At 34.9% G+C, this 18,515-nt stretch overlaps 1 protein-coding gene across 1 annotated transcript in view; it reads left to right on the forward strand.

Moving 5' to 3' along the window:
* Positions 1 to 17,514, forward strand: part of LOC145668829 (ATP-binding cassette sub-family F member 2) — a 41,646-nt gene extending 24,132 nt beyond the window's left edge. The window contains exons 7-13 of the mRNA XM_081737009.1: positions 330 to 432; positions 3,262 to 3,357; positions 5,725 to 5,904; positions 7,529 to 7,669; positions 11,358 to 11,549; positions 13,394 to 13,597; positions 14,901 to 17,514. Coding sequence (XP_081593135.1) covers positions 330 to 432; positions 3,262 to 3,357; positions 5,725 to 5,904; positions 7,529 to 7,669; positions 11,358 to 11,549; positions 13,394 to 13,597; positions 14,901 to 15,032 — 1,048 coding nt within the window. The 3' untranslated portion in view covers positions 15,033 to 17,514. The remainder of the gene's footprint in view (positions 1 to 329; positions 433 to 3,261; positions 3,358 to 5,724; positions 5,905 to 7,528; positions 7,670 to 11,357; positions 11,550 to 13,393; positions 13,598 to 14,900) is intronic.
* The last annotated feature ends 1,001 nt before the right edge of the window (positions 17,515 to 18,515 follow it).

Consider the following 18,515-nt stretch of genomic DNA (forward strand, 5'->3'; position numbering starts at 1 on the left):
CCTGCTTTCTGAGATCAGTTTTTTGGTAGAGAGCTTTTATAGGCTAAAGGAGACAATGTTGGAATGAAGGTCGTGGAAAGAAAGTGGAGAACCCCGAGAAAATTCACGTACGAATTCCTGGAATCAAACTGAAAATCTTTCGCACCAGAAATGAGCACTGAGCTACTGAGTCCTCACGTTCCCCTCGTATTGTCATACATTTACATGTGAGAATAGGTCATTTTGATATATTACTATGAAGAAAAGTTTATTTTTTTATTTTTGTTTATTTATTTTTATAGATTTATAGCAAACTGATAAATATTCTCGATTCTTTTTTATTTTTCTAGGTATAAGAGAATTTTGGTAATTATTTCACATTCTCAGGACTTCTTGAACGGTGTTTGCACGAATATTATCCATCTAAATAAGAAGAGACTAAAATATTATACTGTAAGTACTTTTTTTCTTTTTTAATAATTCATTGTTGATTCATTAAGAAATGAAACTCAGGTTTTTCTTTTCTATAATTTAAGAATTAAGTAAATACAATTCGTTGATTTTGCAGTTGCACATTGGACTTCCAAGTGTATTTTCAAATTCGGAAAACTTGCTAGTTTATTCTTCATGCTGTAATATTAGAAGTTTCATATATATTCAAAATATTGTGATAATTGAAAGGAAGGAATTTTTACAAAATTACAAAGAATTAGAATACAGAATAGAAAAAAAAAGAATGAAATACAGGTATTTAAAGCCTTGTAAATGTATCGATGAGCACTGATTTCACACTAAGGGGTAATATTAGAAGAGGAATTATCCATACTAATGTATTAGGTAAATAGTCACTAAATGTAGAAAAAAGTGAGATCGTTCACAACTAAGAACATACCCTGGGTATATCTTCTTTAATATATTTTATTAAATCCTCAATTGTGTTGCTTTGTAGAACATGGCGCTATCATCAGCAAAGAATGCTATTCTTCTTAACGTGAGAAGATGGTCATAGTTCACATTATTTTAGAAATAACGGAGCTCCAATATTAGTTATTTCTAAGATATTTTAAATTTGAGGTGTATCTCAATGCTCCGTTTTAGAAATAACGGAAACACATACAATGTCTTCCATCTCAAACTCACCTGGCCTTATCTTTTTAAATAAATAAATAATGACTGTCTAACTCTCTTCTATTTCCAACCGAAGTCTGAAAATTTTATTAATGAGACTTCCAATAAAAGTATGAAAAATATAAAGACAGTAAACCATTTTGAACTAACAACAAACTCAGCCCTATACAGGGTTTGTCCGGAAAGTAATAGGACTGAGTCGATTTAAAAAAAATGTATTGAGCCAATCGTTACAATTTTTTAAAAACTTTAAAATAGGCTCCTTCTGCGTCACGGAAGTCGTTCTCCGGAATAGCCTTGAGAGCAGCGGTGCAAGCTGCTTGGATCCCCTCTGTCGTCTCAAAATGCTTGCCTTTCATCGGGCGTTTCAGGCGAGGAAACAAAAAAGAAGTCCGGGGGGGGGGGGGAACATCTGGGCTGTAGGGCGGCTGCGGAAGCGTTGGTCAGGTAGCTGTTCACAAGAAAGGCAGTGAGAGCCGGGGCGTTGTCGTGGTGCAGCTTCCAGTCGGCTCCGATGTCTGGTCGGACCCGATTGACCCTTCGTTTGAGTCTCTTGAGCACTTCCACGTAAAACTTGGCGTTGACGGTTTGTCCAGGAGGAACAAATTCATGGTGGACGATGCCTTTGATGTCAAAAAAGACAATGAGCATCGTTTTCACTTTGGATTTGCTCATTCTTCCCTTTTTTGGGCGAGGAGACGCCGGCGTGTGCCACTCGGAAGATTGCCTCTTTGTCTCGGGATCATACTCAAAGATCCATGATTTGTCACCTGTGATTACGTTATTCAAAAATTGGGGATCACTTTCACATATGTTAATTTTCTTGGCACAATTCCACTCGCCGCAATTTCTGGTCGTCAGTGAGCACTTTTGGGACAATCTTCGCGCACACCTTGCGCATGTTCAAATGCTCCGCCACAATTTCATGAACCACAGTTTTTGGTAAATTTAACATCTGGGCAATTAAACGAATACTTAGTCGACGGTCTGAGTTCAAAACTTCGCGCACACGAGTCATATTGTCGGTGTTTGTCGAAGTCGAAGGTCTTCCAGCACGGTCTTCATCGGCGACCTCTTCCCGGCCCTCCGAAAAGGCCTTGTGCCACCAAAACACACCACATCTTGCTAAAGTATCATCTGGGTAAGCCTGCTTGATCATATCAAACGTCTCTGTCGCAGATTTACCGAGTTTAACACAGAATTTAATCGCGTACCTCTGCTCTAATGAACGCTGCATTTTCGGCTTGCACCACTCACAGAAACACGTCGCGCGAAAAAGCCTGTCCTGACTCTCCGTGTGCTCGGAGACAACTGACCAGCCGCTCGTTCGTTAGCTAGGAACGCCCTCTACCGGATCCAGTCGGTGCGCGCACGCTCCGAAGTACAGTCATGGTGGAATAAAATCAGTCCTATTACTTCCCGGACAAACCCCGTATAGTCTTGTGTCAAATTTCTTGTTAATCTATATGCATCATCTCGGATTACACTGGATCATTCGTCAACAACACCTGCTACGATTGTGAACATGATTTATTTACATAAACGCAGAATTATCTAAAAATAGGTAATACTTGTAAATTTTGCATTCATTCACTGTAAGAATTTTTTCTTTCTTTCTTCACAATACATGTATGAATGTTGAAAAAGTGTAACTGTCCTTTTTTAACGGATTTTTGCAATTATTGTTTTTTGTCTCGAAAATTACTGTCGGTTTTTCAATTTAATATTTTTACAGCATGTAAATGTACTTGCTATACATTGCGAATATCACTTAAAAAAAAAAAAAAAAAAAAAAATACAACTCTTCAAATTGAAATATTTCCTAATACAGAGATAGTTTATTGTTAATTCATTTGATATGTATCCTACACCATCTATCAGAAAATACACAATAAATCATTTTTGGTAGTTCTTGTAGTAGTGTACATAACTTTTACAGTGAGGTGTGGCCAAGTTTTTAATAGGACTATATATTGAGAAAATCAGTTCTTTTATCTCCTTTCTCTTTCTAGATAGAATATTTGGTAATGATATTCAGTCGTCATATAAAAGACTGAAGCAGTTTCAAAATACTTACTAAAAGTGGTAAAAACTATATATAATAGTAATATTGATAAAACATTGTTCTAATATTAATTTTCTTTTTTCTTTCAGGGTAACTATGATGCTTTCGTGAGAACCCGTTTAGAGCTGCTGGAAAATCAAATGAAACAGTACCAGTGGGAACAAGATCAAATTGCTCACATGAAGGTAATAATGAACTATCCAAACCCCTTAATTAAATATATATTAATGAAAGGAGGAAACAACCGATTTATTTTACACACCACAATCCTCTGTAGCTGCGAATTAAACAACTTACAAAGAGCGAAAAAGTGGCTCCGACTGGATCGGGACCGGGTCCATGTGGTCTGAGTGGAGAGCACCGACTTCAGGAATGAGAGAGGTGTTTGGCTGTTCTGGGAAGCGGACTGGGTGGCGTAGTGGTTAACGCATCGGCAAGGTATGTCGGAGATCCCAGGTTCGTGTGCCAGTCCAGTCGGGCTACTTTGTCGCTCTTTGTAAGTCTTCTAATTAAATATTTAAGACACTTTGACAAATACCCGGGGAGTTAATATGGCTCGGATCCAAGTTCATGCCTTATATATCCTGTTGTGTATTATCGTCAGTTCCAAAGAAATCGATTCAATAAGTGATTTTTGAAGAAATATATATTGAGATGATACTTTGGAATCTTATCCTAAAATTCAACTATAAGGTTAGTTTAAATAAATTGAATAAGAAATTGTGAGGTGGCATAAGATATCATGACTATCGACCTTCATTATAAAATTCAATTACCAGGGTGTCTATCGGTCATGAAAGTCATGAAAAAGTCACGAAATTAAAAAAACTGTTATGAAAGCCAGTAAATTTAACTTTTGGATCACGATTTTTTTTATTATTTTTTTTTTTATCTGTACAAATATAAGCACAGACTGGAAAATTTTGCTCTTAAAACGTCAAAATTCACCACCAAAAATGTCTATGATCGGCTTTAGACGCTACTAAATCGCAGATAAAGCATTCTTCTATCGCATGTATGAAAATTCGGCCTAATTTGCACCCACCCTGATTACTTATCAAAACAATGCATTTGGAAATGAAAATAGTAAAACATGAAATGCAAAATAAGAAGCAGCTTCTGATTGATATTGAGTGTTTTTAATATGTAGTTGTGATAGAGTATTTGTGTAGTTAATTGTGTGTGTGACTAAGTGCATAGTGAATAGACCAGATTTCACCAGTCTCGTGATGTAAAAGCCCTTTCAGACCAGCTATTCTGAGTGAGGTTTTTCGTGGTCTTTTTCATTCACACCAGGTAAATATCAGGATCGTACCTAACATAAAGGTCCCAGGCTGCTTCCTTTCTTGCTTTCCCTTAAGAGGGCATAAATGCCGAATGTCCAGAAATACAATTCCTGAACAAAGTTTGTAGCCCTATATGCCTGTATGTAACAGTTGAATAAAACATGTAGCACGAGTTAAATTCATTTTCTCTTCACTGTTTGAACAGTTCTAAAATAATTCCCTCTCCCCATCCTTCATTTGCTATACTATTGAATTTATCTTCCACCGCTTCGAGGTATAATTTTCAAAATGTGTACAGTGAATGAGCTATTCTTATCTATATCTAAAAGCTCCCATATGTCTTATATGTTGCGTTGTGTCGAGGAAAATTTACCTCCCTCTCACTGCACCGGTCTTTTACAATTTTTCGCCTTATCTTCCAAACCATTATAGTGGAATATTCAACATTCCTGGAAGTGATTGTAAAGTTTCCTGACAGTCCCTCTGTACACCCAGCAGTTCAAAAATGAAAAGTAAAAACAAAGCTGTCATCTTCCCTTCGTTCACCACATTGGATTCGTTGAAGGGAATGATGTGTGTCTTCGCTGAAGCCAGAATCTCCCACATACTGAATTCTGTGTTTTTATACTTTAACATAGTAAGTGTGGCATATTTGTTAACGAGATACAGTCTACGAAAAATAATAAAATTATTTATCTTGTAGTGTAAGTTCTCTTTTTATAAGCCCTAGAAATCCTAATCGGATTATTAATTTTCTTATATAACTTTGGCAACCAATTCTGTCGCAATCGACTGCCAAACGTTAATGAATATAGCCTTGAATGGCGTGTAAAAAGCATTGTGAAGCCTGCGTCCTTCAGTTAGTGTCTGGTAGTCGATGGCAGCAGAATTGGTTGCCTAAATTATACCAAGAAAATAATTAATCCGAATAGGAGTCCTAGGGACATATAAGTAAGGTTAGTGGTTGTTAATCTGTATCTTTATTCAAAGATACTGGTAATAATAGTTAAATTGCACATGAAGGTTTTGTACATCTTGTCCCACCTTTTAGACTACTGTTTGGTTCTATGGAATTAGTTTGCTTGCCTATTACCACTGTGATGCTTCTTACGAATATATTGGTGAGGGTTTCAATAAAATCGGTTTAGAATTTGAGCCATTGACAGCTAAATATATACTCCAACGGTTAAGAGTTCATTATTTTAATATAGGTGACAGACTATTAATTTTCTGTTATTAATGTTGTATGTTTTTCTTTTGATGTAGAATTACATCGCACGATTTGGCCATGGCAGTGCAAAGTTAGCCAGACAAGCACAAAGTAAGGAGAAGACTTTACAGAAAATGGTGGCCCAAGGGTTAACCGAAAAGGTGATAGCTGAAAAGGTTGTGCAGTTTTACTTCCCATCGTGTGGAACAATTCCTCCTCCAGTTATTATGGTGCAGGTAAGCAAGGTTCAACTTTAGTTTGATATTGTCAAAGTTTCTATGTTAAATATCTTTAATTTATTTGTTATGTCGCAGATAAACTTTCTCCATTTTATCAGTTATAATTCACTAGTGTACTGGGTGTGTCCAAAGTCTGGAACCATAGGCCAACTTCATTATAAGTAAAGATACGAAAAAATGGAAAGAGAGGCAAGTTACTGGAAGTAGATAGTTTTCAACCTAAAATTGTGGAATGTTTCCAATTGCACCGGCCATTTGTGCTCCACACTGGTAAGATGTCATATGTTAAGTGGAAAAGCAACGTTCACAGTTCAGCATTGGAATGGACCATAGAGGCACGCTAGAATAATACAGGGTCCGTCATTGTTAAGTGAGAGTAGAATACCTTGAATTGGTGTTCGATATCTGGATAGTGATATGAAATGCGAACGTGAAATAAAAGCAAGGATAGGAATGGTGAAAGAAGCCTTTAGAAGGAAGAAAAGTATTTTCTTGGACCTTGAGAAAGACTCAAAACTGATACGTGTGGGGTATTGTACCATACGAGGCAGTAACATGGACATTGCGCAAAAGTAATGAAAAATGAGTGGAAGCTTTAGAAATGTGGGCGTGGAGAAGAATGGAGAGAATTAGCTGGATCGAGCGGAAAACTAATGAGAGGGTGTCAGAAATAGTGGGGGAGAAGAGAACAATTTTAGATATTATTGAAAAGAAGAGAAACTGGTTAGGACATTGACTAAGAAAGAACTGTATCATGAGGGTCGTTCTAGAGGGTATGGCGACAGGAAAGAGAGGGAGGGGGCGAAAGAGGGTACAGTTGATAAGCAGTATCAAAACAAAAAAAAAAAAAAAAAAATGGTACGTGAAGACGAAGAGGTTAGCGGAAGACCGTGGAGCATGGAAGCTTCTCAGCTGCAGCAAGTGAAATGCCAATAATGGTAGAATACCTGTGATTATGATAAGACATCTTACCAATATGGAGGCCAAACACTGATGGCATTGAAACCATTTCCCGATTTTAAATTGAAAACATCCAATTTTCAGGAACTTTCCTCTTTTTATACATATCCCGTTTTTCTTTTTTTTCTTTTTTTTTCCGCATCTTTACTCAAAACGAAGTTGGTCTTTGACCCCAGACTTTTGATACATTCTATATATCAATAAACTTGAGATACTAACTTTTGCCCATCGAAACTCTTACAGGTAGTTTAAAGAATTACATTAAACGTTGAATTTTCGCTGATAGATATCAGCAATATCAGGACTTAGTAGGTAAGGAACTGTGCTTGGGAGTGATAGTGTATAGAGAAATTGTTTACACTAAATGGTTAATTTCTATACATTCTCTCTCCCAGATATCGTTTCTTACCGAACTCTTGATAATACTGATATATGTCAGCGAGAATTTCACATTTAATATAATCTTTTAAACGAATTACAAGAATTAGAAGGACCAAAGTGAGTACCTTTGAGTTTATTGTTAAGGTTACTCGTCAAGCTGTTCACATTACAATACTAGTATATATTTCACAAATTACTCATCTTTTCGTGTAAAATGTTCATATTCTTTTGCGCATTTCTTCTGTATAATGAAGTTATAATTGATATCTGATTGTTTCAGAATGTAAGCTTTAAATACAGTGACAACGGCCCATGGATTTATAAGAACTTGGAGTTTGGAATTGATCTAGATACTCGACTTGCGTTAGTAGGTCCAAATGGTGCTGGAAAAAGTACTCTACTAAAATTACTATATGGAGAGGTAAGTTTATATTACCAAGTCATTTTTGTCTTTCCAAATACTTCGAACGTAAAATCACAATGTAAATCATGTCAATGTTTTCTTGATAAGTTGAATAACTCCACTTATGGAAATATGATTGAATTAGATTTTAGTACAGTAAGAAGGAAAGTTGAAAAATTGGCAGTTAACATTTCAGAATACATGGATCAAACATAAACCACCCATGTTATAATTATCGATGCACAAAGAAACAACTTACGTACGACAGATAGAGAATATATTGGAGGCTCCAAAGGTACATGTCTTCAATATGACTTACCTAAGCAATTGTGCGCCAAACAATATGCCATAAGTAAGGTTCGAGTGTGATTGAAACCAATAACAGGCCCTCTTCACTGTTATTGCACTTGTCTCGGGTCATGTGTGCAGTTTTTGCCAATGAGCGGTTTCAAAGGTCAAATGAAATGGAAATCTCCGAGAGAGAGGAGCAAAAATCTTTATGATAAATTCTAGGTCAAAGTTCGAAGAATTGTTTTTGACAGGTGCTTTTTTCTTTCTTATTTTTCGGGACGAGAAAAGTTTTGGCGTCTAAGATACTACAGTATACGATATTGTAAATTTGCAAGTGGATTTATTTACATTGCTATTTGTAGTAATAAAGAAATTGTCATTGGAAAACATTATTGTAAAAATTAAATTTTGCTTCGTCACCCATCGCAAGTCTTAGGGGCTCCTATGTATCGCTCCCCAAGATCGATATCGAAAATTTAGGATATGGATATATCGATGTTGATAATTTTGCGATATCGAACGTTGATATGTGTCAATATCGATATCGATATATCGACATATCACACAGGCCTCCGATGAGAGCAGAGGAAAAAAAATCACGATCGTTTACTTCCATTGATCATCCATGTCCTTTAACCTAACGAACATAAGTGGGACGTTAAAAAAAAGAAAAACAAATAAAAGTGTGTTGTCCTACATACCATTAAAAAGATCAAAAACAAACCATCTCGTTGAGTTTAAACAATCTAGACGTAGATTTTTTTAGACACCTTGAGCTAGCAACACTTTTAGTGGCCATTTGTTTAAAACTGCAGACCGAGGAGGCATTTTGTTCGAAAGTCAAATTATTTCGGGGACGGACAAATCGTCTGGTTTTTTTTTGTGTGTGTGTGTGTGTGTGTGTGTGTGTGTGTGTGTGTGTGTGTGTGTGTGTGTGTGTGTGTGTGTGTGTGTGTGTGTGTGTGTACACACACACACACACAAGTCAATACACACTTTATTTATATCTGTTACAATCTGAGGAGGATCACTACCTGGATTCGAAAATTTCTTAGTAAAACAGTTAATTGTCTAATTAATTGTAATCAACACAAATCTCGAATGGTTCTCAGACGAGACTAAATCTGTATTTTACGTGTTCAAAGCTTGAATATTTTCACCAATTACACTGTTGGCATTTTCGGAGTAGTAGAAATTCCTTAAGATAGATAAGAATATGATGCCATATAAAAAAAAAAAAAAAAAATAAGAAAGGAAAAAAATAGGAAAGAAAGATGAAAGCTGTGTTACATACACTTGTGGGACTTTTTTTTTAATTAATTAGTTTGATATTTATTTATGGAAAAGTAAATTTTCTTCTTGCCCTCAATGTTTCAAAACAAATTTTCAAACCTTAGTGGCAGAAATTTTGGATGTATAAATAAAATTCAACCGTTTTCGTCGGGACTACCAAGATCTGTATTTAATGCAGATTTTTTGTCGTGCAAACAATTTCTCAGTATATATTTATCTGTTAGGTATTTTTATCCTAAATGTGGCTTTATTTAATTTTGTATAGGACTGCAGAAAGCTTGGAAAACTTCAGCGGTGTTCCTGAATTGGGAAGCAGCTTTTATATCCTGTGAGATTTGGCCTTAATGAAGAATTTTGGACTAAATTTCAATATTTCTATCAATCATTAAAATTTCGAAATTTTATTATAATAATCTAACATTAGTATAGCTTTAACCAAAATCCTTTTTTTGTTTGTTTGTTTGTTTGTTTAAACCAGGTTTTTTTAGGGTTTAACTAATTTGCTCTATGTATTTATGTCACATATATACAGAAATAAGTTTGTTTCGCCTTGGTGTTATTATGCAACAACCGGGTTATGCTGGAAGGGGTCACATAAGCTTAAAGCGGAATCCAAATCGCTTCTCGGCTTACATCCGCGAGAAATTGTCCTTCATTTGAACTCGAAATCGGGACTAATTGGCCACAAACGCGATACTTCTACCGACTCACTCACGAAAGACTCCTGATAAAAATACGTTGTACTGAACTTTTACATACTTGTTAATATAATTATCAAAGAGTCATTTCAGAAGGACAAAAAGATTAACAATTAGAATTACATATGGATAATTTCAAAGTACTGCAGAGTACAGAAGAACTAATTTAGTCTAAGTTGGTTCACTACGACTTTTATTAGTCCAAGTTAAAGAAATACAAGGACTTACTTTGCATAACAGTAAGAAAAGTGAATAAAGATACGAATATTTTGAGTCCACTTTAGCTCTGACCCATTTATACATAAATAGATACCAAAGATACTTCTGATCTCAATAAATGCCTCTCGTGGGGTTTGTATGACCCTCCTCCCCCCCCAAAAAAAGAACGACATTTCAATGTATTTTATCAATAGTAAACATTATTAAAACGAAACAATATTTAGAATTTTTCTTGGTTGCAATTGCATAACAATAACCACCTACTAAAAAAAATCACGAAAGAAACATTCATAAACTTTTTTTAAAAAAAAAATGCTTTTGTAGTATAATCTTTTTGAGTAATGAATAGGGAATTTGTCTGAATATAATACTAATAATATGCGAGAGTGAAAGGTGATAACCCACAAATGTGTGTTCATCAAGATCTTATGAATAATTACACTTTTGCGAACATTTTTCGTTTTTTGGTATAAACTTTAAAAAAAAAAAAAAAAAAAAAAAAAAAAAAAAAAAAAACGAAATGTTAGTGTTTTAAAATGTCACTCAAGTAGGCGTAGGAAGTTGAACACAGTACCATTATATATTTCGAAATAAAAATCAAATGAAGGACATTCATGTGTACCACGATGCTTCATGTGCACAAATTAGAAATATATAAAACCATGTAGATAATTTAAAAACTGGAAACTTCAGGTTCTTTCCGAATATATCCTTTTTGTTAATATTTTCATGTGCATTAAGTAGCAATTAGCACAGAAAAACTATGAAATAACACAACAGCTTGGCCCCTAAACTGTTGGACTTGAACTCAGTTCTGAAAACAGTTTATATATTTGTAGACTGAATATAAAACCCGTGCTAAGTGCCAAAACGAAAATATTGAGTAAACAGCCTAGATGTTACTTCAGAACTGAACATATAGGCACACGCATTCTTCTGGGAATTATTTGAACTACTTCCACAATGAATACTAGATAGCCAGATTTTCACTGAGTAACGTTAGGCACATAGGCTACATTTTTACATTAAACCGGAATTTCCCATTTTTGGCACTTAGCACGGATTATATATATATATATAAAGTAAGCATTGATTCCTTTTAGCAGTTGATTGATGTGTGGAATTTATGATGTTTTCTGTTTAGCTTGAAAAATTCCTGTGCTATTGTAATGGAATTAATTAAATGAAATCATTGTCTTTTGTAGTTGATCCCCACTGAAGGAATGATTCGAAAGAACTCTCACTTGAGAATAGCTCGATATCACCAACACTTACACGAACTGTTGGACCTGGATGTCTCACCACTCGACTACATGTTGCAGTCTTTCCCCGAGGTCAAGGAGAAGGAAGAAATGAGGAAGATTATCGGTCGCTATGGTCTTACCGGACGACAACAGGTATGTATTACTTGTAATTTTTGACAGCAAATTATGCACTCTTACAAAGTTTAGTAAAACAGTATTTCAGACTAATACTTCTTTCCATTTAATTAAAAAGTAGTTGTAGTTGTACACTCTTTAGGGTACGACAATCAGTACTTACATGGGCATAAATAGTAATTTATTCCGAGAATAGTCCACGAAGCATAGAGCTTCCGAATTCCATACAGGTCACATCAAGTTTTCTTATTTTTCCTGGAAACTTTTCAAGTAACTCAGTGAGAGGTAGAATGTGAAAAACATAACATTACTTCATTAAAATGAACTTAACCCTAATAGCACCGTCAATTATTTAATTGTGAACATTTCGGCAGTAAGTTATTGCCTCAGCCCAGATGTCGTCAGCATAATCTATAATTTGGAAGTGAGAAGAAATATTGTGGATTGAGTTAAATTTCGGTCTTCAGCTTACATGTTTATTAAGTTCCTTTGCGTTTTAAAGGAGTTATCTCAAGTTTTAATTTTAGAGGAATGTTGAATATATTCAAGTTAATGTGTGTTAAGATTTTTCTTCAACCAATTACGTTATTATAGGGTAAACAAGTCTATCTAGTAGAAAAGTAATGCTAGTCGGAAGACTATAATCAACGGGATATAGTTCCACGGGAAAATGTTAAATTTCTGAAAATATAAGTTATTTCAGAATTTCTTACTTCGTTCCCACTTTCGTAAAAAAACAAATACTTGCCATGATTTTTTGGTGACCCTCGTATATTTCTAAACCTTAAATGAAAAACGCTTAAGATGAATTACAATTTTTAAAAAGCATTGTTGTAGTATCATCAATTTAAATTTCTCCTGAGTCTTCAGAAAGTTTAGTTATATTACAGTTGAACAGGTACAACATTCATCCTTATATCTGTTAGGTGTAAGTTAAGAAAAAAGTTCAGCTCATTCTGATTTATTTAGCGAAATCAACTGTACAATTCTCAGCTGTCTTTCATCATAGATCGCAACATCCGGAACTAAGTGGTAGCGGATTCGCTTTCAGAACTCATCATTGATTGGATTGTTGAGTGACCAGTAATAAATCTCATACCGCTTTTTGGTTTCTACTTTGAGTTCATGCAAATTGTGCCGAGGTTTCTTGTGCATAAAATCCAGCTGATATTCAAGCATGTCTTAACGATCGACACCCAGCACTGACTTGACAGCTGTTCGTTGTCCAACTTCGGTAGTAGCCAAAATATGTTTATATATCAAGCTGTCACTGCCCTCAAAATGCCTGTATCATTTCGAGACTTTCAACTATGTTAACCGTCCCGTGTTCTTCAGTTTCACAGATCACGGCATCTGTTGTTGATAGATGTTGCTTCTAGCAGTAGCATATCACGACTTGTGTTCATCACTTTCAACCTGCAAATGAAACAACCCTAAAAGAAGCACAACATTCACCAATCCACGGCAACAGCGTAAGAAACATACATGCATATAAATACACACATTCCACAGTTGTCAACTTTCTCAAGCTGTAGGAAAAGGCATTAATTTTATCAAAGAAATGTTAATTCATTCCGAGAAGTTTCGTAGGGGTAGGTTAATTTTTGCTGTTGAGAGTTAACCGATTTGTGATATGTATTCAGTTCTCAAGATCTGCTGAAATTACGTTAATGTCCATTTTTTTACTTGTTGACGATGTGTAAATTGAACTAGAATAGATAAATTTATCCTTAAGACTGCACATGTGAACCGATATTTTGCAAATACACGTAAGCCGTGAGCGTCGTATAAGAAGTTTACTTGTTTCAGAAATGATTTGCGTTCGTCTGATGCTGTACTCATTGTATGTTTTTTTTTTTCAGATTTGCCCAATTCGTCAGTTGAGCGATGGTCAGCGATGCCGTGTTGTGTTTGCTTGGTTGGCGTGGCAGGCTCCCCACTTATTGCTCTTGGACGAACCGACCAACCATTTGGACATGGAGACTATTGACGCCTTGGCAGAAGCTATCAATGACTTCGAAGGAGGAATGGTACTTGTTAGCCACGACTTCAGGCTTATAAGCCAGGTTAGTAATAAAGAATACAAAGCATGTAAAGGTTTCATTGAATGAACTCTTTGATATGTTACTGTACGCTAAAGCATATTAGAAATACACTTGAGAGACGATAAAATAAATAAATTACGAAAATACGTTGTAGCTCCAAATTAGCGGCAGTAACATGTTTTTTTAAGTAATTGGCAGTGAGTGTGGGTAGTTTTAGTAGTCGGTATAGCCGACTAGATACTCACAGTTGATTTGTAAATGAGATATACCGATTTGATATAGAACAGTTAAAATAAGTTTGAGATACATATAAATATAGATTACTGAGGCCATGGTGGCTCGGTGGGAGAGCGTTCACCTCTGGTCGTAGGGTCCCTGGTTCTATCCCAACTCGCGCCAAGTGAACTTTGTTATGGACAAACACGTGTGCATGAGTTTCCTCGAGGTTCTCCCACTTCATTCCACCATTTCATTCATTTCTCATCATCACAGTCTCCATTAGCCTGGCCGGCACAATTGTAGGACGTAAAACTGATAATTTCATATTTAGATTGCTGAAATATGTGTATACATGTTAACTTCGCGCTTACAGTGTTATTACTTGTGCCTGTCGTAGCTCATGATTTTGTTTCTAATATATGAAAGGACATATGTGCAAGATTCACAAAGTGTTACTTGGGATTGAGGATGCGAAAATGTAAGGCTGTCTTTTGGTCTACTTCCGTACATGGCGTCGTTCAATTTTATAGAAAGTGGTGCGTATTTGGCTTCCATTATTCCGGAACATAAATAAAAATATGGTGCAACTAGTTACAGTTTTAAAATAGTGTAAACACTACCATAGTATCAATTGTACAACAAGATGATTGAAACTCTGCTTAGCATAGTGGAAAGAAGTATGAGCGGAGGGCGCGTACTCAGCAAAATGAATCGCAAGGTAAATAGTAAGATGAAATTTCCAAACATGTTTTTAGCCTTAGATGCGAGACATCCGGCTTCAATTCCCAAGTTGTAAGTTCTCATCTCTCTAGCTTCGGTGCTGGAGGACGTTAAACTCAAACAAAATCAAACTTACCCCGTGTGTAAATTGTATCAAATAGAAAACTCCTTCGCAACTATGTGGGATAATTTAGGCGCCTTTGACGTGGGAGCTGATGTGGTTCAGATCTCACGTTAAGCTATAAGTCCACGTATTATATAGCCTCGCTGCTGAGACCTAAGCTCAAAAATGCTAATCTGTTTCAATAGAAGGAATGACATAAAGGTTACATTTGATCCCTGTGATGTATTATTTTCTAGTAACGACATGTGTTGTTTCTTCCAGGTGGCTGAAGAAATCTGGGTTTGTGAAAATGGAACTGTGACGAAGTGGCAGGGCGACATTCAGACCTACAAGGAGCATTTAAAAGAGAAGATTACTAGTGAGAGTTCTAAAGCAAAGAAACTACTCAAATGAATATTATGGACTTTAGGTGTTATTTTTCATTTTGTCAGACTAACGAATGTCTCGTGTAGAAAAAGAAATATTGAAATGTTCGTTTATTAGTTTGGTCCTACACACACACGGTTCTGAACAAGTTCAGACTCAGACATAAAGTTGGTTGTTTTTAATAATTGTATGAGAAGAGAGAGAGAGAAACAAAATGTTGTCGATTTTAATAATTGATAATTTTTTTTCATATCTCGTCTTTGTGTTCAAGAGCCGTATATTTACAAACATTTGTAATTGTTTCCTTGCCATTGATGCATTTCCGTATTTCATGATATTAATCTTGAGTGTGCTGCTGGTGTGTTTGAGAAGCCGTGTGAACTGATGAGTTAACATCTCCATAACGCCTTTATCTTGCATAGAGATCTCGTGTAGAGTTATTAAGCGCTTGAGCTTTTTTTCTTTTTTTATTGCTTATGTAATGAAATGTTATATTTATTTGAGAGGAGTTTTACGTTTTTAAGTGAAATTTTATGATGGAAAATAATAAAATTTTGCTCTGAATGCGAATGCCCCTCTATTTACTTTTAGTAGTATGTCGGTACAGTTATTAAATTCGTAATTTGCGTGGTCTGAATGTATTCGTGGTAGTTCTTGAATAAAAATTCTTCAATGTAACTATAAAACATTAATAATTCAGTAAGTCGAGATCATAAATTTGTCACGACACTTTTTTCTTCTTCTTAAAAGAGAATCTAATGAAATGGAAGTTGACTCGAAAACTATTTGACTTTAAAATAGCGAGCTGCGTGTTGATTTTGTAAAATAACATTTCCAGTTTCATTATCTAATTTGAGCTCTGTGAATGCATAATTTGTCACTGTAAAAGAAAGAAAGAAAGAAAAAAAAAAATTGTATGGCATATGATGTCCATTTTTTGCTAAAACCCAATAAGGAAATTGTGGTGGTATCTCTTTATACAGGAAATTTGGCAGTTACTGAAAACTATTCCGTACTAAGTTATCGAAAAATAGATTATAAGATCAGAATCAACATCATGTAACTTTGAAATCAGAACATAATTTATATGAATTCTCTACTTTTGATCTATTTCACACTTCTAACAAAATATATCGTAGGGAATTGAATAAGAAAATACAATAGTTCGTATTTATGTGTTTTATGTATAACAAAAGTGTCTACCTCTATTTCACATCTATGAATTGGACAGACAAAATGTTATACGTGATCCATCATATTATGAATTTTAATTGTGAAAATTTGGAAACTTTTGCTCATGCGCAGAATGTGCAAATAATTGTAAGAGACAAGTATAATTGGAAACAATGGTGTAGATTGCTTATATTGGTTTGATATAATCTCTTATCTTATCAATTTGCCATTTTGTAAATGGAAAAAGTTACTTCTGTAATGTAACTTGATTCTCTAAAGAAAAAGTGATCCATATATATTATATCTGCGATTTATCAGTAGGTCGGTTTCAGTGAATGTGTTGGAAAGGTCCAATCATTATATATTTCAAATCTAATTTCTTTTGGAATAAAAATATGTATTACATTGAAATTTGTAGATATAACCGCTCAAAATAATGCAATCTAAAATCTTCCCTCGTAGAAATATAGTATGTCTTCTTGGATTTCATAACGTGTAAATAATATACAAGAAATGTTTGCATGAGAAAATAATTTGTTTTGCGTAGAAATATCCAGTTATCTTGATTTTTGAGATTATTTCGTATGATGTAAGCTTAAAACTTGCACGAAGATAATCTCCGAATTTGAACAATTTTTTAAGTATTAATTTAATTTAATGTAAATTTCCACCAAGTTCTTAGGAAAATAGAAGGCAATCAATTTTGGAATGAAGTTAAAATGAACCAATCTAGATTATACTGTTAGTGAAAGAAAACATATAGTATCTGACCACGCTCCTATGAAAAACCACTAGCATTTTGAACGTATCAGTAAAACCTTTATGCCAAATACTTTAGTTGTAAGAAATGTAGAACGTTGCCTGGAAAATATAATATTCTACTAACCAGTGTTCATCAATATAAAAGTTAATTCGAGTAAATGAAGTAATTTTGCTGATTATTTTGTACATATTGAACTAGAAAAGCTTAACATACTAAATTTTCTGGACTGTGCTGTTTGGAAAGCGTTCAAGTGCATAATAATCATAATTGTTGATGTATCTTTAGGATTTAACGAACAAAAACCACTTGTAAAAAGAAATCGTAAGAGCTCTATTTTTTTGGTAATGTATTTAAAGAAGATAGGAAAAGTTGACAAATAATGTAACAGTGAGTATTTGTTTTTCGAAGTTTGCTCAGTAATTGGAGCAGATTCTCAGCTTATTTATATTTCTCTAAAAAAAATACGTAGCAAATATTTGTTCTTTAAGAAGAAAACGTAGGAAATTGGAAGGAATTAGTTGTTAGTTCTATGAAATATCTAAAAAGAAACAAAATAAATACAGTGAACGGACAGACTACTCATTTTTTGTTACATATTAACCATTTTCTCATTCAGTGGACCTTGTCGAATAAGAGAACGAAAACTGGATTTCGTATTGATCAAGGAATGAATCATCACAAATAATTTACCAAGTATCGGTATCGAGAATTACTAACCTGCCGGGCAATTGCCCGGTGCGCCTTTCCCTTTCTGACGCTCCTACATATTTATATATAATGGCTAAAATGAAATTACTAAATTTCCCTGAAATATCCTATTTTTAAATGGAATAATACACAAAAAGTTTGTGTATTTTGTAAATCTGTTGGTAGTAATTTTTCAAGGTGGGTGTAAGGATTGCTGACCCGGAGTTACAGCTAATATTGCTGGGTCACCACAGCTCTCCTCTAATCAAACAGCAAACTGAAACAGAACCTTGATATCTTCCGAAGTTAGTGGTGAGGGTTTTCAATCGTGTTTCTGTCTGTTGGTGCTAATGTATGTGGTAGATAGTTTCATAAATTGAATCTCAAGATGATAAGTTTTTTCGATACATCCCCTCTATGACCAATTGATATGGCGCCCTCCCAATATGTGTAACACCATGAAGGTGGTCTATACCTCATTCACTTCCTTATCCGTTTATTTACAATGTATAGTAAGGTGTAAAAGAATATGCAAACCCCATAAAGTTCTTTTTCATGTAAGTGTGTTGACTTCAAAATGGCTCCAACAAGGAGAATGCGCAGAGTAGACTTCTGAACCTTACTTTACACATATATCTTACACACTGTCGTTAGGGCCTACTCACTCTATTAACGACTCTACAATACAGAGAAACATCCCGTAATGGACATCTCTCAATAGAGGATATGTCCGTAATAGGACAATATTTGTTTCGGCAGAAGTATGTGTACTATGGAAAGAATCCCCCCTTTTACAGACATTCTCAGATACAGACACCCAGTCTGCTTTTATCCCCCCTCCCTCGCAAAGTTGTAGTAGCCCCTTCATAACAGACGAATTATTTTCA

Source organism: Thermobia domestica, chromosome 13 (genome assembly GCF_964235325.1).
Source record: "Thermobia domestica chromosome 13, izTheDome1.hap1.1, whole genome shotgun sequence".
In the NCBI taxonomy this organism is placed as follows: domain Eukaryota; kingdom Metazoa; phylum Arthropoda; class Insecta; order Zygentoma; family Lepismatidae; genus Thermobia; species Thermobia domestica.